Raw genomic sequence first — 21,328 nt, 5'->3', positions numbered from 1 at the left:
TTGGAGACTTCTTCCTCTGTCGCTGGTCTGAGTACAGACAGTGAGAAGGAGCTAGATGCAATGCTGACAAGACTAGGGTCAGGGCTAGTCTGGGGTTGGGAAGTTATTTCCTGACGGATGTCATCAATTTTCTTTTTGAAGTAAGCAGCCAGCTCTTCGGTACTGAGATCCGTCACCGGGGGCTGTGGTTTAGGGCTGAGAAGGGAGTGAAAAGTATCAAAGAGCCTTTTAGGGTTGTGGGATAGTGAGGAGACTAGAGAGGTGAAATAGACTTGTTTGGCGTGGTGGAGGGCAAGGTTGTAGGTTCTAAGCATGAAATTGGTGAGTGGTCTGCCAACAATGTCCTATGAAGAACGGTTAAAGATCTGAGAGTATTTAGCTTGCAAAAAAGAAGGCTGAGAGGAGACTTAATAGCGGTCTACAAATATATGAAGGGCTGTCACAGTGCAGAGGGATCAGCCCTATTCTCATTTGCAAAAGGAAAGACTAGAAGCAATTGGATGAAACTGAAAGGGATGAATTAGGTTGCACTGTAGAGGCATTATTCCATCTCCCTTATTTAAAAGGGAGGAGACACAAATTAGATATTAGAAAAAACTATCTGACAGTGAGGTGATCAATGAGTGGAACAGGTTACTACAGGAGGTGGGGAGTTCTCCTTCTATTAAATTCTTTAAGCACAGACTGGACAGACATCTTTCTGGGATGATTTAGTGGATCCTGCACTGAGCATGGGGTCAGACCAGATAACACTGAAGGTCCCTTCCAACTCTACGATTCTATGACTCTAAAGGAACAGGCTGGTTAGGGGGCCCCCATTCTCCATGTAGCTTCAGTCCTTGGAGGTTGGACCTACATTTATTAGACATTTTTGGCATATCCTGTTAATATGCTATACATGTCTGTGTTGGAAATACCGGGGATTAAGGCTGCAGTAACATTTCCTGCTGTCTGAATATATTTTCTGATGTAAAGCACTTACCTTGTCTCTGGTACAAATGTGCCTCTTATTGTCATATTCACAGACTCTAGCAAATGCGAGAAATCGCTTAAAATCAAAGTTATTTTGCATACCCAGGTGATGGCAATCTCTATATTAAAGAGAAAAATTAACAAAAGTTTAGACCTGACAACAACATAATTTACATGTCACTACAATGTCATTGTTTGTACGAAGTCCTATGCAGGGGATGTACATTTTATTTCAAACTGCATAAAAGTCTTTACGTAGGAACAAGCATCACTGAGTGAATGGAGACGGAGCTGACCGGGGATCATTCTAGCCTGTCTGACTCCATTCACAGTCATTTATTTGTGAATGACTGCCTGTTTACATGGGCTGATCCGTTGTTCAGTTTTTTGCATGCAGAAGCTGAACGATAATCGAGAAGCAAACTAATTCTCATTCGTCGATCAGTCAGTGCATGCATTTACACTGAAGGACAACTGTTCAGATTCCCGCTATTTATCAGCCCGTTTAAAAGGGACCTTTGCATTTCTTGTGGTTGTACTTGCTTGTTGTCAAATTGAATTCAAATTATACATGGGGGCACATAAGTATGACGGTATATTTTCTTCTACTTTGTGAGATTATTTTATATATGATTTATGCTGTTTGGAGTAACCTCCATATGCTTCATCGCCTTTCAGCGAATTTCCAGGCCTAGACAAACAAGGATGGCCAGACCACTTCTGACTGCCTGAGGTACACTGTGCATTAGTATGCATTGGTAGTCTAAGGCCTCATGCACAGGGCCTTGTCGTGGTTCACCTGTGGAATATCACAGCAGAGTCCGTCATGGTGCCTCCCAAAGACCCCATACTGACCTCTCCGGATCCGCTGTGCTAGTCCTGTCTGGCGAGCCAGTGCGCATACGCAATGTAGCACATGACGCGCCAGCAGTGGGGGCTGATGCGGTGGGCGGTGACATGTAATCACGCGATTCTTCCGCAGTGCTCACAGCGGAAGTTTCATGTGGTGGACGGCTTACATTAACTACAGTGGAAGCCTGGCGCATGTTTTCCTGCGGCAATTAGAGCATGCCACGGTTTCTTTCACGCTACAGAATTCTGTGGTAGAATTCCGCAGCGTGAACATTGAGCTAATAGGTTCAATAAAACCTAATAGCTGCGGGATAACGCCACGGATTTCTGCCGCGTAAAAAGCGGCAGAAATCCGCCTGTGGGAATTAGACCTTAGGGTCCTTTCAGATGAGCCGATTTATCATTTGAACGAGTGGGTAAAGTCACCGCTAGCTTGTTCACGCTCGTGCAATCTGTTTAGACAGGTAGGTACATCGTTGGCTCGTTTAAATGAGAATCGTTCAGTCTTTCACATTTGCTGTATAAATGACTGAGAGGGACTGAACGAGTGCAGTTTAAAATGAACGATAAGTGAACAAGCCAACAATGATTTTTGTCCCTGCATAAAATGAACAATCAAAAAGTGAACGATTCTCATTCATCGATCAGTGATTGGCTAGTGTTTTGACCGTTTGCATGATTGTTTGGAACGATAATTATAATCTTTACATCAAAAAGCACCTTAAGACACTAAATGCTGCTCTTACTAAGAATACAAGGAGAGAACAACAGAAAGGACACCATTGTAGGCATTTACTATAGGCCACCTGGACAAGCAGAAGATATTGATGAACTCTTTCTACATCAGATAGCCAAGCTCTCCAAAAAGCATAACATAATGATCATGGGAGATTTTAACTATCCAGACATTTGTTGGGAATCTCTCTCAGGTAAAAGGAATGGATCCAACAAATTCTTATCCACTCTTGCTGACAATTTTATCTTCCAAAAGGTCAAAGAGAAAACAAGGGGATCTGCTATCTTGGACCTAATTCTTACCAACAGGGAGGAAATGGTTGAGGGAATAAGGGTAGTTTGAACCTTAGGAGGCAGTGATCATGCTATCCTTGAATTTTGGATAAAAGGGGGAGGAAGCGGGCCTGGCCAAGCAGCCGAGCTAACCGGCCACGTGTAGAGAGAGCTCCTCCGTACACCGGCAAAATTAACATCCTGCAGGCATCCTGAGGGCCCCCAGACCCCGTACTACACCACTGGAGAGAGAGGAGGGAGAGCCAAACCATTGACAGCGCTCCCGGATGGCCACAGCGGAGGTAATACTATCGGCGGGAACGGAGAGCCGCGGCAGCCGCCACCATATTGTAGCAGACGCCGAATGCCTGAGGGGACTCTGAGCCCAGCACAGCGCCGGACAAAGTGGGGAGCGAGGAGACAACTTCCAGCGGCGTCCTTGTGGCGCCGATACTGTAGACACTGCCGACGGCAGACCCACGAGACCGCAGCTACTGCAGCCATCCTACGAGCTGCGCCGGCAGGCAGACGGGCTCCTGGGCACAGCGCAGCCCCGCTCCCAGACCTAGAACAGCGCTGCTCCCAGATCCAACACAGCACCGCTCCTAAACCCAGCACAACACCCCCGACTGGAAAGAGGAGAAGGCAGAGCCGCCAGCAAAGCACCCGCGACACAGACGGTGGAGATAGTGCCGCCGTCAGACCGGCGGCGCCATGACTGCTGCCGCCGTCTTGCAGATACCGCCGGCAAGCCACGTGGGGGGAAAAAAGTAACCAGAGGAGACATAAGGGAAGACCCCCCTCTCCCCAAAAGAGAACGGCAAAAGTGCATGAGGAGAGAAATAAGAGGGCTAAACCTTATACAGCCCGGGGGTCAAGAGCGCTGGGACCCCCCCCCCCCCCCCCCCGCCATAACCAGCAAAGAACCCCCCCGAGGAGGCTACAAACAGTTTGGTGGAACAGGAGAGAGGGAAACCCCAGAGCTGCGTGTTGGCTGGTGTGAAGGTCACACACCGAAGCAAAATACTGAGGAATCTAGGGCACAGAGGCACTGAGAAAAGTACCACAAAGCACATAGAAGATATATAACAGAACCGGGGCACCTGCGGACTCCTCGCAGAGAACTCAACCTCCATAGTGAAAAACCAAACAAGCGCACCATAGGCCCCACTAGGCAAAGTTCATCCGTAGACAAACTTAAAGCGTTCGCAAGAGGAGAAACCCGGAAAGAGTCCAGCCCTGAACCCACGGTGCCCGTCGTGGCGGGATCGTCAACGACAAAGAACAACAGCCCAGATCCAACTGAGGGCACTGTCCAAACACTACAACAACTATCTGAACAGCTTCTGTCCGCAATACAAACATCCACGACTACCCTTACCAGCAAAATTGATGAAGTAAAAATGGATGTGAGCCTACTAAGACAAGATCTCCAAAACCTAAGAGAACGTGTTGCCAACACAGAAAACAGAATCTCCACTGTAGATGATACTGTGAATCCAATGACAGACGCAATACGAGATCTCACACAGAAAGCTGAGTATTGGAGACAAAAAGCGGACGATCTTGAAAACCGTTCACGAAGGAATAATTTACGCATAGTGGGTCTACCAGAGCGAGCTGAAGGGCAAAGACCTGAAGAATTTATAGAACGCTGGCTCCGTGAACTCTTTCCTAATGCTGGACTATCACAAGTCTTTGTAATTGAACGAGCCCACAGAGTGCCCATGAAGCCGCCAATACCAGGAGCCCCACCCAGACCTTTGCTAGCAAAATTACTCAACTCCCGCGACAGGGACATAATCCTGCAAGCGGCCAGAAAAGGAGGACCTCTGCGATATGACAATGCTACCGTATCCATTTTCCCGGATTTCTCAGCAGACCTCCAAAAACAACGAGCATCATTCTTCGGAATCAAGAAGCAACTAAGAGACCTGCAGCTCCCGTACTCCATGGTGTACCCGGCGCGACTGCGAGTGATCGACGGAGATCGCACCCGTTTCTTCTCTTCACCAGCCGAAGCAGGAAATTGGCTAGCCACCAGACGACCAGAAGGGTCGTAATGTATACCTAACCACTTTTCTCTCTCCCCCTAGGTATCGAGATACCCGTGTAAGCGCCAACACTTCCCTTAAAGTTACCAACAGCATACCAGAGACTATGCTTTAAACATGCCACAAACATACCTGAACCTGAGAGACAGAACTGAGACTTTTACTAACTGTGGCAGGCATGTGGCTACCTTTTCTGGGAGACGGCGGCAAGCCCTCCTCTCTCATGGCACCAATGGACCCTTCCCTTCCCCCCCTCCCCTACCAAATCCCCCCCCCCCCTCCACCACCCTGAACGTGAGCCAAAACCCATACGAAGAAAGGCAGATTAGAAATGCCTGAAGGAGGAAAATCTCCCCCTCTCCCCCCCCCATCCCAAAAGGGGCCCACACAACTAATACTCGCCAGGCTAATGCCGGTCTTTACAATTGATCCAACAACTCAATACCTCAAGTATAGCTTGGAATTAAGCTATGTTATGTAGGTTCCCCCTAATATATGTACGCCACGAATACTGTTTCGACAGAGAGCCTGGCCTCTATCATCTCGGTGACGGGATGGTTGGATCTGTGGCGAGTGTTTCACCCACAACAAAAGGAATACACCTGCCATGCAGCCCATAATCACGCACTCAGTCGAATAGACTACATATTTGGATCCCCTTCACTATTCCCTAAAATCGACACTATAGAGTTCCTCCCCCCGGGGGTCTCGGATCATACGCCAATACGAATGGCCCTCAAAAACCCAGGCCCGGTTACAATTAAGAGACCAAGAGTACACCCATTCTGGCTCTCGCTATTTGGCCCTAACAACCGCATACCGGATCAGATCCAAATATACTACGAGGCGCATGAGAGACACACAGATGCAATGCTAGTATGGGAGGCATTTAAACCCTATCTTAGAGGCTGTTTTAGATCCTCAATCTCCTTCGTTAAAAGAGCCACGGCACGAGAAGGGGAACTTCTAGCAGAGCAATGCCAACAATTAGAGAGAGAATTTGTTGCAGACCCCACAGACACAAAAAGAAACAGATGGCTCCAGATAGGTAGAGACTACTTACTATATCTAAAAGAGAAAGCCCAGAGGAATCTTTTCTTTACCCAACAATCCTTTTTTGAACTGGGAAACCAGTCCAGCAAATTACTTGCCTATATGGCGCGACAGGAAACCGCCCCCCCCATCCATACTGAGAATTAAATCAGACGGAGGAGTAGTGCATACGGACCCAAAGGAAATACTAAATAGATTTCAACAATTCTACGATGACCTATATCAATCACGAACCAACTACTCACCTGCAGAACTGGAGACTTATCTAGCCGACATAATATTCCCAGAACTGCAAGATAACTACAAGTCCCTATTAGACTCCCCCATTACAAAGGAAGAGATTGAAGAGGCAATAAAAAAATGGCAAAAAATAAAACCCCGGGTCCAGACGGGCAACCGGTGGAAATATACCAACACTACAAAAAAGAAATAATACCACACTTGTTCTCCCTATATAAACACATTCGATAAAAGTCATCTCTCAGAGTCGATGCTGGAGGCCAACATAGTTTTCATCCTAAAGCCGGACAAAAATCCAGAGGAATGCGGCCTATTTCCTTATTAAATACAGACTACAAAATCCTTACTAAAATACTGGCTTCCCGCCTAAACCAAATCATAAAGGAGATCATACACCCCGACCAATCTGGCTTTATCCCTGGAAAATCAACATCAGACAATATTAGAAGGACGCAGGCAATCACACAGGTGGGGTGGAGGTGGAGGTCAGACTGGGCCCTGGCCTCATTAGATGCAGCTAAGGCATTCGACTCAGTCGAGTGGCTATATCTGATAGAAGTTCTACGGAAATTCGGATTCGGAGACACATTCATAAAATGGATCTCTATTCTATATAAAGCACCGACTGCTAGGGTAGTAGTAAATGGTCTGGCCTCTACCTCCTTTCCACTCCACAGGGGGACCCGACAAGGGTGCCCACTTTCCCCCCTCCTATTTGCAATCGCAATTGAACCCCTAGCCCTGAGAGTCCGACAACACACCTCATATAAAGGCATCCAGATAGGACCTAGAGAGGACAGAATAGGACTATACGCAGATGACATAATATTATATATGTCAGACCCTAAAAATACCCTACCGCTAGCCATTTCTCTCATAGATAAATTTGGGAATTTTTCAGGCCTATGTATCAATTGGCAGAAATCCGCTTTTATGCCTCTAAGACCAGAGGGATGGCGGATGGGAGAAGTATTCTGTAACCTACAAATCACCCCCGGATTTAAATACCTTGGCATACATATCACCAGGGACCATACCCAGAGCTTCGAGTTAAACATTACTCCCCTGCTGGCGACTCTGCAGCAAAAATTAAAAAGTTGGAGCTCCCTGCCACTATCTGTAGCGGGCAGGATAAACCTCATAAAAATGATAATACTCCCCAAACATCTATACTGCCTAGAACACGCAGAAATAACTATACCACAGAAATTCTTCAAAAAAACTAACTCCTTAATAACATCATTCATATGGGGAAATTCTAGAGCCAAGCTCCGCTTAGACACTCTACAGTGCCCTAAGGAGATGGCGGGAATGGCGCTACCAGATTTTAAACTCTATTACCTGGCGGGACAGGTGAGATATCTCCGCCATTGGTTATCGGACGCACCTCTCCCTAACTCCGAGCACCACCTGATGTATTTCCTCATGGAAACATCGCTCTGGATCCTCCTGGAAAAACCAGGATTAATGACTAAAAAGGGGAGGAAGACCTGAGAAAACTTAGACCTCAAGGTTGGATTTCAGAAAGGCAGATTTCAAGGAACTCAGAAAGAGGGTAGGAAGAATCCAATGGCTGGATGTTCTTAAGGATGGAATTGCCCAAGAAGGTTGGGAAATATCGTGAAATGAGATTCTCAAAGCACAATCGTTAACAATCCCTAAAAGAAGGAAAAATGGGAAGCATTTAAAGAGACCAGGATGGATGAACACAGAACTTGCACACATGTTAAAAACAAAGAAAAATATGTTTATCAAATGGAAAGAGGGGGAAATATCTAAAGAAGAATATAATGTAGTCTGCAGAAACTGTAGGGCAAGTGTCAGAAAAGCTAAAGCTAATAATGAATTCAGGCTTGCAACAGAGGCCAAAAGCAATAAAAAAGGATTTGGGGGTATGTCAAAAGCAAAAGAAAAGTCAAAGATGCAATTGGATGCTTACAAGATGAAAATGGTGAATTGGTTAATAAGGATGTTGAGAAGGCCGAACTTTTAAATTCTTATTTTGTATCTGCTTTCTCTCAGAAAGTAGATGGAACATCAACTAATCTTCCCTGTGCTATTGGGGGAATAAAAGAATGCAGGCTATCTGTAAGCAGAGAGACTGTGAGGGAACACTTAAATGAATTCAAGTCTCAAGTTCCAGATGAATTACATCCTAAGATACTAAAGGAAGCAGCGAAGGTAATTGCTGAACCACTCGCCATAATTTTTGAAAATTCCTGGAGAACAGAAGTCCCAGAAGATTGGAAAAGGGCAAGTGTTGTCCCTATCTTTAAAAAAGGGAAGAAGGTGGATTCAGGAAACTACAGGCCCGTGATCCTGACTTCTATACCGGGAAAGATCTTTGAACAAATTATTAAACAGCATGTATGCAAGTACTTGGATAAAAATTGAGTAATTAATCAGAGCCAGCATGGATTTGTAACAAACAAGTCATGCCAGACAAATCTAATTTCCTTCTATGATAGTATCACTGACTGGGTTGATCAGGGAAATATAGTTTTTCTTGACCTTAGTAAAGTATTTGACAAAGTATCTCATACTATACTTATTAAGAAAATGACCAAATATGGGATTGACAAGGCAACTGTTAGGTGGATTCACAACTGGCTGAGTGATCGTACTCAAAGAGTGGTCATAAATGGCTGCACATCCAAGTGGAAGAATGTATCAAGTGGGGTACCACAAGGCTCTGCCCTAGGCCCAGTGTTGTTCAACATTTTTATAAATGGAGAAGGGAATTGCTGGGAAACTGATCAAATTTACTGATGACACAAAGCTAGGAGGGATAGCTAACACTAGGGAAGAGAGAGTATTCAAAAAGATCTAGAAAAGCTTGCACAGTGGGCAGCCACTAGCAGAATGGTATTTAACAAGGAGAAATGCAAAGTCCTACATCTGGGCAAGAAAAATGAAAAAAAACATACAAAATGGGAGGAATTGAGCTAAGCAGCAGCACGTGTGAAAAAGACTTGGGTATACTAATAGATCACAGACTGAACATGAGTCAACAATGTGATGCCAAAAAGGCAGACACAATTCTGGGATGTATTAAGAGAAGCATATAGTCTAGATCACGCAAGGTCATTATCCCCCTTTAATGTTCCTTAGTCAGACCTCATTTGGAATACTGTGTCCAGTTCTGGGCACCACACTTTAAAAAAGAGAGACAAACTGGAGCAAGTTCAGAGAAGAGTTACCAAGATGGTAAGTGGTTTGCAAATCATATCCTATGAAGAACGGTTAAAGGATCTGTAGGGTTTCAGTAAAAAAGCTATGCGCTCACGAAGAAAGCAGACAGGTCAAGCGGAGTGTATAAAATATCCACTCCGCTTGACCTGTCTGCTTTCTTCGTGAGCGCATCGCTTTTTTACTGAAACCCTACTGTTTGTTTTTATTGGGGGTTCACTCTCCTGGTGAGAGTCCCCCCTTAATGTCATTGCAGCTCTCCTCCTTCACGGGGGATAGGAGAAAAGCACATTGGGAGCCTGTTTAATATCCGTTGGCGCTGTCTGAACTATTGTGGTTAAAGGATCTGGGAATGTTTAGCTTGCAAAAAAGAAGGCTCAGAGGAGATTTAAATATCTACAAATGTCTACAAATCTCTGAAGGGCAGTCACAGTGCAAAGGGATCAGCCCTATTCTCATTTGTACAAGGAAAGACTAGAAGCAATGGGATGAAACTGAAAAGGAGGAGACACAAATTAGATATTAGAAAAAACTTTCTGACTATGAGGGGGATCAATGAGTGGAAGATGTTACCACGGGAGGTGGTGAGTTCTCCTTCAATGGAAATGTTCAAACAAAGGCTGGACAAATATCTGTCAGGGATGATTTAGTAAATCCTGCACTGAGCAGAGGGTTGGACCCGATGACCCTGGAGGTCCCTTCCAACTCTACTATTCTATGATTCTACTAGCCAGCACTGCTAATTAAAGCAGGTGTAGTGATGCATACTGATGCACAGGTAGTCAGAGACGTGGTGCAGCTATTGTCTGCCCAAGCCTGGTGTGGCTCCTTTAAACAAGTTTATGCGCAAATACACTCGCCTCAGCGCAATGCAATTTCAGAGTGAACAAGATTGATTTCTGCACGTATCAGCACATTATACTGTACTTTTTTGTGCACGCATGCCCTGTTCATATGTGCGCGCAACACACTCCTACCCTAATTTAAAAGGCTATTTAGCCTAATGAGGTCTTCTATGGGGACCTTTGGTGCGTAAATACACAGGAAAATAGAGCATGTTCTACTATTTTGCACACGCACGAAATTCATTACTGAGAACGAACCCATTGACATGAACAGGTACTCTGCGTTTTTTATTTTAAAAATGTCACCGTCTGTCTTCTGAAGCTTCCATATATCACAATATAGCAAGCTGCAGAATGCCTTTCACAGTGAAATCTGCTGGTGAGCTTAGTCTCCATCCCTTCTCCTGAACTAACTTCTAAACTATTTTATGACCACATCAAAGTTTAACCACAAGTAAAAATAACCCTCAATGGGTGTTCACAAACCTTAGAGAATTCGACCAGGAGGGAATTTGAGGTTACAATATAGTGATGGAGGCAGAGCAGGCTGGTGATTACTTCCAGGCTCCCGCCTCCATTAACAGTAAACAGGCAGTCATTCATAGATGAAGAACTGCCTGTTTACTCAGGTAAAACATTGTTTGATTTTTATGCCTGCATAAACTGCAAAAGAAAGGTAAGCGAATTATTTATTGCTAGTCGTTCAGTTACAGCATGTTTTATGGATAATTGTTCAGTTTCACACGATCCAGCTAGAGATGAGCGAGCACCAAAATGCTCGGGTGCTCGTTACTCGGGACGAAATTATCGCGATGCTCGGGGATTCGTTTTGAGTAACGAACCCCATTGAAGTCAATGGGCGACCTGAGCATTTTTGTATATCGCCGATGCTCGCTAAGGTTTTCATTTGTGAAAATCGGGGCAATTCAAGAAAGTGATGGGAACGACACAGCAACGGATAGGGCAGGTGAGGGGCTACATGTTGGGCTGCATCTCAAGTTGCCAGGTTCCACTATTAAGCCACAATAGCGGCAAGAGTGGCCCCCCCACCTCCCAACAATTTTTACTTCTGAAAAGCCCTCATTAGCATGGCATACCTTTGCTAAGCACCACACTACCTCCAACAAAGCACAATCACTGCCTGCATGACACTCCGCTGCCACTTCTCCTGGGTTACATGCTGACCAACCACACACCCCCACCCCCGCACGACCCAGTGTCCACAGCACACACCAAACTGTCCCTGCCCAGCCTTCAGCTGCCCTCATGCCACGCCACACTCATGTCTATTTATAAGTGCGTCTGCCATGAGGAGGAACCGCAGGCACACACTGCAGAGGGTTGGCACGGCTAGGCAGCGACCCTCTTTAAAGGGGGCGGGGCGATAGTCCACAATGCTGTACAGAAGCAATGAGAAATCCAATCCTGTGCCACCTCCATCTAGAGCTGCACATGTGGGCATAGCAATGGGGAACCTATGTGCCACACACTATTCATTCTGTCAAGGTGTCTGCATGCCCCAGTCAGACCGCGGTTTTTTATAAATAGTCACAGGCAGGTACAACTCCGCAATGGGAATTCCGTGTGCACCCACAGCATGGGTGGCTCCCTGGAACCCACCGGCGGTACATAAATGTATCCCATTGCATTGCCCATCACAGCTGAGGTAATGTCGTGTTTAATGCAGGTGGGCTTCGGCCCACACTGCATGCCCCAGTCAGACTGGGGTTCTTTAGAAGTGGACACATGCAGTTACAACTCCCTGTGGACCCACGGCATGGGTGGCTCCCTGGAACCCACCGGCGGTACATAAATATATCCCATTGCATTGCCCAACACAGCTGAGGTAATGTCGTGCTTAATGCAGGTGGGCTTCGGCCCACACTGCATGCCAGAGTTAGACTGGGGTTCTTTAGAAGTGGACACATGCAGTTACAACTCCCTGTGGACCCACGGCATGGGTGGCTCCCTGGAACCCACCGGCGGTACATAAATATATCCCATTGCAGTGCCCAACACAGCTGAGGTAATGTCGTGCTTAATGCAGGTGGGCTTCGGCCCACACTGCATGCCCCAGTCAGACTGGGGTTCTTTAGAAGTGGACACATGCAGTTACAACTCCCTGTGGACCCACGGCATGGGTGGCTCCCTGGAACCCACCGGCGGTACATAAATATATCCCATTGCAGTGCCCAACACAGCTGATGTAACGTCAGCTGTAATGCAGGTGGGCTAAAAATTAATTGGATTACACTGTAGGCGAGGGCCCCCAAAAAATTGGTGTACCAACAGTACTAATGTAGCTCAGAAAAATTGCCCATGCCCAACCAAGAGGGCAGGTGAAACCCATTAATCGCTTTGGTTAATGTGGCTTAATTGGTAACTAGGCCTGGAGGCAGGCCAGTTAAAATAAAAATTGGTTGAGGTGAAAGTTTCAACGCTTTAATGAGCATTGAAACGTATAAAAATTGTTTAGAAAAATTATATGACTGAGCCTTGTGGGCCTAAGAAAAATTGCCCGTTCGGCGTGATTATGTGAGGTTTCAGGAGGAGGAGCAGGAGGAGGAGGAGGAATATTATACACAGATTGATGAAGCAAAAAGGTCCCCGTTTTTGATGGTGATAGAGAACGATGCTTCCATCCGCGGGTGCAGCCTACGTATTGCTTAGGTATCGCTGCTGTCCGCTGGTGAAGAAGAGAAGTCTGGGGAAATCCAGACTTGGTTCATCTTGATGAGTGTAAGCCTGTCGGCACTGTCGGTTGACAGGTGGGTACGCTTATCCATGATGATTCCCCCAGCCACACTAAACACACTCTCTGACAAGACGCTAGCCGCAGGACAAGCAAGCACCTCCAGGGCATACAGCGCGAGTTCAGGCCACGTGTCCAGCTTCGACACCCAGTAGTTGTAGGGGGCAGAGGCGTCACCGAGGACGGTCGTGCGATCGGCTACGTACTCCCTCACCATCCTTTTACAGTGCTCCCGCCAACTCAGCCTTGACTGGGGAGCGGTGACACAGTTTTGCTGGGGAGCCAGAAAGCTGGCAAAGGCCTTGGATAATGGTCCCCTTCCTGCGCTGTACATGCTGCCTGATCTCCGCGCCTCCCCTGCTACCTGGCCCTCGGAACTGCGCCTTCGGCCACTAGCGCTGTCGGATGGGAAGTTTACCATCAGTTTGTCCACCAGCGCCCTGTGGTATAGCATCATTCTGGAACTCCTGTCCTCTTCGGGAATGAGAGTGGAAAGGTTCTCCTTATACCGTGGGTCGAGCAGTGTGTACACCCAGTAATCCGTAGTGGCCAGAATGCGTGTAACGCGAGGGTCACGAGAAAGGCATCCTAACATGAAGTCAGCCATGTGTGCCAGGGTACCTGTACACAACACATGGCTGTCCTCACTAGGAAGATCACTTTCAGGATCCTCCTCCTCTTCCTCCTCCTCTGGCCATACACGCTAAAAGGATGACAGGCAAGCAGCATGTGTACCCTCAGCAGTGGGCCAAGCTGTCTCTTCCCCCTCCTCCTCATGCTCCTCCCCCTCCTACTCCTCCTCCTCCTCAACGCGCTGAGATATAGACATGAGGGTGCTCTGACTATCCAGCGACATACTGTCTTCCCCCGCCTCCGTTTCCAAGTGCAAAGCATCTGCCTTTATACTTTGCAGGGAACTTCTCAAGAGGCATAACAGAGGAATGGTGACGCTAATGATTGCAGCATCCCCGCTCAGCATCTGGGTAGACTCCTCAAAGTTTCCAAGGACCTGGCAGATGTCTGCCAACCAGGCCCACTCTTCTGTAAATAATTGAGGAGGCTGACTTCCACTACGCCGCCCATGTTGGAGTTGGTATTCCACTATAGCTCTACGCTGCTCATAGAGCCTGGCCAACATGTGGAGCGTAGAGTTCCACTGTGTGGGCACGTCGCACAGCAATCGTGCACTGGCAGATGAAACCGATGTTGCAGGGTCCGCAGGGTGGCAGTGTCCGTCTTGGAGTTGCGGAGTTGTGCGCTGACCCGGTGCACCTTTCCGAGCAGGTATGACAAGTGTGGGTAGCTTTTCAGAAAGCGCTGAACTACCAAATTAAAGACGTGGGCCAGGCATGGCACGTGCGTGAGGCTGCCGAGCTGCAGAGCTGCCACCAGGTTACGGCCGTTGTCACACACGACCATGCCCGGTTGGAGGCTCAGCGGCGCAAGCCAGCGGTCAGTCTGCTCTGTCAGACCCTGCAGCAGTTCGTGGGCCATGTGCCTCTTCTCTCCTAAGCTGAGTAGTTTCAGCACGGCCTGCTGACGCTTGCCCACCGCTGCGCTGCCATGCCGCGCGACACCGACTGCTGGCGACGTGCTGCTGCTGACACATCTTGATTGCGAGACAGAGGTTGCGTAGGAGGAGGAGGAGGAGGGTGGTTTAGTAGAGGAAGCATACACCGCCGCAGATACCACCACCGAGCTGGGGCACGCAATTCGGGGGGTGGGTAGGACGTGAGCGGTCCCAGGCTCTGACTCTGTCCCAGCCTCCACTAAATTCACCCAATGTGCCGTCAGGGAGATATAGTGGCCCTGCCCGCCTGTGCTTGTCCACGTGTCCGTTGTTAAGTGGACCTTGGCAGTAACCGCGTTGGTGAGGGCGCGTACAATGTTGCGGGAGACGTGGTCGTGCAGGGCTGGGACGGCACATCGGGAAAAGTAGTGGCGACTGGGAACCGAGTAGCGCGGGGCCGCCGCCGCCATCATGCTTTTGAAAGCCTCCGTTTCCACAAGCCTATACGGCAGCATCTCCAGGCTGAGCAATTTGGCAATGTGCACGTTTAACGCTTGAGCGTGCGGGTGCGTGGCGGTGTACTTGCGCTCGCGCTCAAACAGTGGCGCTAGCGACGTCTGGACGCTGCGCTGAGAGACATTGCTGGATGGGGCCGAGGACAGCGGAGGTGAGGGTGTGGGTGCAGGCCAGGAGACGGTAGTGCCTGTGTCCTCAGAGGGGGGTTGGATCTCAGTGGCAGGTTGGGGCACAGGGGGAGAGGCAGTGGTGCAAACCGGAGGCGGTGAACGGCCTTCGTCCCACCTTGTGGGGTGCTTGGCCATCATATGCCTGCGCATGCTGGTGGTGGTGGCTCCCCAGCTGATCTTGGCGCGACAAAGGTTGCACACCACTGTTCGTCGGTCGTCAGGCGTCTCTGTGAAAAGCTGCCACACCGTTGAGCACCTTGACCTCTGCAGGGTGGCATGGCGCTAGGGGGCGCTTTGGGAAACATTTGGTGGATTATTCGGTCTGGCCCTGCCTCTACCCCTGGTCACCGCACTGGCTCGGCCTGTGCCCACACCCTGACTTGGGCCTCCGCGTCCTCGCCCGCGTCCACGTCCTATAGGCCTACCCCTACCCCTCAGCATGGTGTATTACCAGTAGTGCAGAAACAGAACGCTGTAATTAAATGTGCCGCTTATTGGCCTGTGGTTGGAGGCTGACTTCGCTTACGGAACGCCAGGAAATAATTTTGCGCAAGCCTGCTGTAACACTTAGCTGGCTGCGTATGAATTAGGAGGACTACTACACCCAGCACAGACCCAGAACACTGAGGACAGTCACAGGCAGCCCAAATAGATTTTTTTCCCCAAATGTTTTTGCAAAGGCCCACTGCCTATATACACTGTATATGTCTTCTCTCTCTGCGTCACCGCTACTGGCCCTGGAGTATGTCAAATAACTGCAGAGTGTTGTACTGTGGACTGCAATACAGCGGTGATTTAACAGCCAACACAACGCCAGGAAATAATTTTGCGCAAGCCTGCTGTAACACTTAGCTGGCTGCGTATGAATTAGGAGGACTACTACACCCAGCACAGACCCAGAACACTGAGGACAGTCACAGGCAGCCCAAATAGATTTTTTTTCCCAAATGTTTTTGCAAAGGCCCACTGCCTATATTCAATAAATATATGTCTTCTGTCCCTGCCTCACAATATATGTGTTCTGTCCCTGCCTCACAATATATGTATTCTGTCCCTGCCTCACCACTACTGGCCCTGCACTATGTCTAATTACTGCAGGGTACAATGCTCTGCACGGCCGATATACAAAAAAAAAAAATGTGCAACACTACAAAAAGCAGCCTCCACAGTACTGCACATGGTTAGATGTGGCCCTAAGAAGGACCGTTGGGGTTTTTGAAGCCTAAAATAACTCCTAACACTCTCCCTATAGCAGCTCCGGCACCAGCAGCACTGTCCCTGAACTATGTCAGAATGCATCTGTGGCGAGCCGCGGGAGGGGCCGATTTATATACTCGGGTGACACCTGATCTCGCCAGCCACTCACTGCAGGGGGGTGGTATAGGGCTTGAACGTCGCAGGGGGAAGTTGTAATGCCTTCCCTGTCTTTCTATTGGCCAGAAAAGCGCGCTAACGTCTCAGAGATGAAAGTGAAAGTAACCCGAACATCGCGTGGTGCTCGTTACGAGTAACGAGCATCTCGAACACGCTAATACTCGAACGAGTATCAAGCTCGGAAGAGTACGTTCGCTCATCTCTAGATCCAGCAGTTAACTGAATAATAATCATTTCTTGTAAAAGGGCCCTTTGTTTAAGCTAGATTTTGCAACAAAATTATGGCACACAATGTCACATTTAGGCCATGCGCCCTTCACCATGAAGCCACACTCCCTTCCTGCAAAATCATGCCCCGTTATCAGACCCAGAAAAAAAGTGTCTAAACCACATAAATATGGTGCACAGCACACAAGGCAGTTCTCTGTGACAAAACAATTGTGTATTGTTGATAGTATATCTGCCCAATTGTGCCCCCCAAATAATAATTAAGTAACACAAATAGCAGTACAGAGGGAAAATGATGCTGAACATACTTTGCTATGGGAGCCGTTGTGGCATCTGTTGTATCAGTTGGACTCTGGACATTGCCCAAAAAATACATTGGACATTGATGTATTGGACATTTCGTTGAAAAATGTTGCATGCGGTGTGTGTCTATGGACAGTGCACAAGCATAAAGTAAAGACAGCCAACAGGCATAAAGCAGCTGCCTAGACACAATATGTATAAGTGAACTCAGCCTAAGAGAAAGTAATGAATGAAGTGCGTGCAGTAGATAACAGGTACCTGGCAAAGTAACAGAAAATATCTCCAAAAGGAAAACGGAGCCGGTAGTCCTTTGGTGACCAAGGCTCGGCGTTACGAGTTGAAATGCGTCCTCCAACTTTTTCTTTTTAAGTGGGATATATAATGGCAGAGTTTATTTAACCCCTTAATGACATGGCCTATTTTGGCGTTGAGGAGCAAACGATTTTTGGTATTTTTTCATCTCCATTTTTCAAAAGCCATAACTTTTTTATTTTTCCGTCAACGTGGCTATATAAGGGCTTGTTTTTTGCGTGGCGAACTGTAGTTTTTATTGGTACATAGGACTACATTGTAAAACTTTTATTATTTTTTTTATGATCGTAGGGAGAGATAACGCATCAATTCTGCCATAGATTTTTTTTTTTAAAGCGTTAATAATGCAGCATAAATGATACACTGCATTTTTTTCTGTGGGTCGGTACGGTTACAACAATACCAAAATTCTTATATTTTTTTTTAGGTTTTTCCACTTTTCCACAATAAAAACCCTTTTTTTTTAAATTATTATTTTTTTCTAAACTCACTGCATTCAAAATGCTATAATTTTTTTATTTTTCCATGGACGGAGCTCTATGAGGGCTTATTTTGTGCGAGACGAGCTGTAGTTTTTCTTGGTACCATTTTGGGGTACACATGTTTTTTCATCACTTTTATTGCGTTTTTTGGGAGGCAAAATGCTGAAAATTAGCATTTTGCTTCAGTTTTTTAGCACTTTTTGTTTAACGAAAGCATGTTTAATGTATTGTATGCGTCGTTCCGAACGCGTCAATACCAAATATGTGGGATTTTTAATTTTTTTACGCTAATAACAGAAAAACTTAAAAAAAGGGTTTAACATTTTTTTTTTACATTTTTATTTTTTGTACTTTATTTTTCTCTTTTTTTTACACAGTCTGTGTCCCTCTGGGGGACTTTTACTGTAGCATTGCAGATCGCTGCGATAAGGCATGGCAGGACTTCTTCCCTGCCACGCCTTATCACTTACTATAGCTATCACAGGTTATAGCAATACAGGACGCTGGTATCTGGCATCCTGTTGCAAAGCAACCAACCGCGCTCTTGCGATAACATCGCGAGAGCCAGCTGGAGACACAGAGAGAGCGTGCTCCCTCTGTGAATCCTTTTCCTGCCGCCATCTACTTAGATCGCGGCAGGAAAGGGGTTAACAGCGGAGGGGAACATCTCTGATGCCCCCCGCAGTTGCAGCGGGACGCCGGCTACTAGTGACAGCCGGCTCCCTCTGCGGGATTGCGCGAGATCTGCTATGATCTCGCGCTATCCCCATGACCTAAGGGTACGACATTTTGTGGGAAGCACCCCGCTCCGATGACGTACCCAAAGGAGATATTTTATGGTACTATTATGCTGCCGCTTGGGCCTGGGCGGTGAAGTCGGTCTCTCACCTGGCTGAAGTTAAAGGATTGTTCAGGAGCAGACATACATGTGGGAAGCAGCCACCGCAGCAAGTATATGAACTTTTTCTTTACCTGGCAAAGTAGTCCATTTTGTCTACATCAACACCATTTTGCTTGTTGGCCACAATCTCATAAAGAAAGCTTTTCTCTTCTGTCCGTCCTTCATATTTCCACTGCAAAATGAGAAAACTGCTCATTACAAATGGCTTTAGATTGTTTACCTGCATCGTCAAATCAAAAGTGCAGAAACAAAACTGCTCTTTACTGTTGCGAGAAAAAGGAAATGAGGTTTTGAAATTACCTGAATTTCTACATCGATTACCAATAAAATGTGGTCTGATTCGGTTGTCTATAATTGTGACTTGGATAACAATCTAAAGGCCCTTTTACACGGGACGATTATCGTTGGTGGTTGTTCAAAACCAAGCACTCCCGCAGGATTTTTAACGATAGTCGTCCCGTATAAATGCATGCAGAGGCTGAACAACTGAGCGAGAGTTGTCCAGTCATTCAGTTTCAGCATGCCTGAGAGCCGAACAAAAGCTGTTCAACACTGAACGGCCGCTGCTTAAAGTGAATGTAGAGGGGCGGAGGGAGAGCGGGAAGAGAACTCTCCTCCAGCCTCCCTGCTGTGAGCGATCCAGCGATACTCCCTCCTGTGTAATAAGCACGGGAGCGAGTATACATGGGGACAAGTGTCGGGCATCGTTTGCCCAACACTCGTCCTGTGTAAAAGGGCCTTAACTGCCTTAACTGAACTTTATGTAGTGGGTGGAAATTCACAGGAAGTTAAAATTATTGGTTAAGTTCTAATTGTAGTGTGTGTTTTGAAAAAAGCTAACCCTTTTGGGCTCACTGTGATTTTGAGAACAAGGAGGTCACAGTTACTGTTCTTTTAAGATGAATGTCACTCTACTTGAGAAATATAGAATGGAAGTACAGGTTTCAATTACTGATGATGATGATTTGTAACTTACTAGGTTCCCGCTTTCAGGAGGCCCACCCATTATCTCACTTTCAGGAGGCCCTACTATCATCTCCTTGATAAATTTAGAATCCTCATCAATCAAGCCGTATTTCTCCATTTTCTCACGCAGACCGTTGGATACAAGATGTTCAAACATTTTTACGGAAGTTTCCTCATGCTGAAAATACATTTGTATTAGTAACAGATTCACATTGATTTGTGTTTCAAAATACAATAATTATAAACACAATTGTGAAATCACTTCTAGGTTATAAGGAAATCTTAATGTCATTTTTAATAATACGACAGTTTATCAGTAAAGCTGAATTCCCAGAATTACAGCCTATTACCTATCCACAGGCTAGGTGATAAGTGTCTGATTGTTGTTAGTCCAACTGCTGGGTCCCCCAACAATCATAAAGCCAGGTGTCCATTCTTCCCCGAGAGAAACAACATCAAGAGCGCAAAAGTACATCCTGCCTCACATTTAACCCCAGTGATGTGCAATGGTGAAAATCCATTTTGTTTCTGTATTTAGAAGGTTTCCTCTGTAATCGTCGCCCCTCTGTGATTGCAGCACTCTCTCAATATCTAAGGCCCAATGCCCACGGACAGATTATCACTGCAGAATTCACAGCCAGATGCCCGCCACGAATTCTGCAGCTATGTCTGTCCATAGACCTGCCATGTTAAAAGATTCTTCCCTGCCCATGAGCAGAAATCAACTGCAATTTTCCGTGTGCGGGAAAATCGCACATACGGCTTCCATTGCACTCAATGAAAGCCGTCCGTCCCAGGGTGAGTCGCCATGGATCCGCGTAATCGCCGGCAAGATGGCAGCATCATGCCCTGCACTGCGCATGCACGCCAACTTGCCAGACGAGGCACTTGCCGCGGATCCAAGCAGGTATAGGGTCTCTGGCCGACACCGGGTCTGATTCTGCTGCAAGATTTCGCAGTCGGACTCTGACCCGGCCGTGGGCATGAAGCCTAAGAACTTAAACGCGCTTACATCTTCTCCGTGTACTTCATGGAAGCGTTTGGAAATGGTAGAGATTCTCATTTTAACATCACAGAGGGGACTTTTAATTCCAGTTTTGAGAGGGCAGGAAGTGCAGCCAACAAACAGGATATCTCTAAAGTAAGTCCCAACTCAATGAATGTGTTACTCAGCAACTGACACACGAGAGGCGGTTTTATGATGCATAAGAATCCCAGATTTTATACACAATATATTAATTTAACATGTGCCCCACGGGTGAAGCGACAAACATAGGAGAGGCTAGTTGCTAGGGGCTCTGCAAAGAATTTGGTTTATATAAAACACTTTATTTATGATCTTTATAAAAGAGGTAGGCATATATTTGTTTATGAATGTTTCAAAGAGATTGCACTATCCCTGTCGTTCTAAAAACATTCGCACATAACAGGATTCTTAGGGTATTTAGTGGATCAAGCGATCCCTCAAATCAAGCGAGACCACTATTTAATGTGTCATTTTATCCACTACCCCTTCTGCTTGCAAATGGCCTAGATCACTGATAGGGATTTTTCCATGTTACGTTAATATGCTGTGGGGCTCCAAATCAAAGGTGGTTATG

At 46.8% G+C, this 21,328-nt stretch overlaps 1 protein-coding gene across 1 annotated transcript in view; it reads right to left on the bottom strand.

The window, feature by feature from the left end:
• LOC136587366 (deoxynucleoside triphosphate triphosphohydrolase SAMHD1-like) overlaps positions 1–21,328 on the bottom strand; it is a 104,313-nt gene that overhangs the window by 44,022 nt on the left and 38,963 nt on the right. Inside the window, exons 7-9 of the mRNA XM_066585936.1 lie at positions 19,738–19,905; positions 18,833–18,933; positions 983–1,091 (exon numbers count right to left, since the gene is read on the bottom strand). Of these exons, the coding sequence (XP_066442033.1) occupies positions 983–1,091; positions 18,833–18,933; positions 19,738–19,905 (378 nt within the window). The remainder of the gene's footprint in view (positions 1–982; positions 1,092–18,832; positions 18,934–19,737; positions 19,906–21,328) is intronic.

Source organism: Eleutherodactylus coqui, chromosome 13 (assembly GCF_035609145.1).
Source record: "Eleutherodactylus coqui strain aEleCoq1 chromosome 13, aEleCoq1.hap1, whole genome shotgun sequence".
Taxonomy (NCBI): domain Eukaryota; kingdom Metazoa; phylum Chordata; class Amphibia; order Anura; family Eleutherodactylidae; genus Eleutherodactylus; species Eleutherodactylus coqui.
The sequence above is the reverse complement of the archived record's forward strand: the minus strand, read 5'-3'. Positions and strand labels throughout refer to the sequence as shown.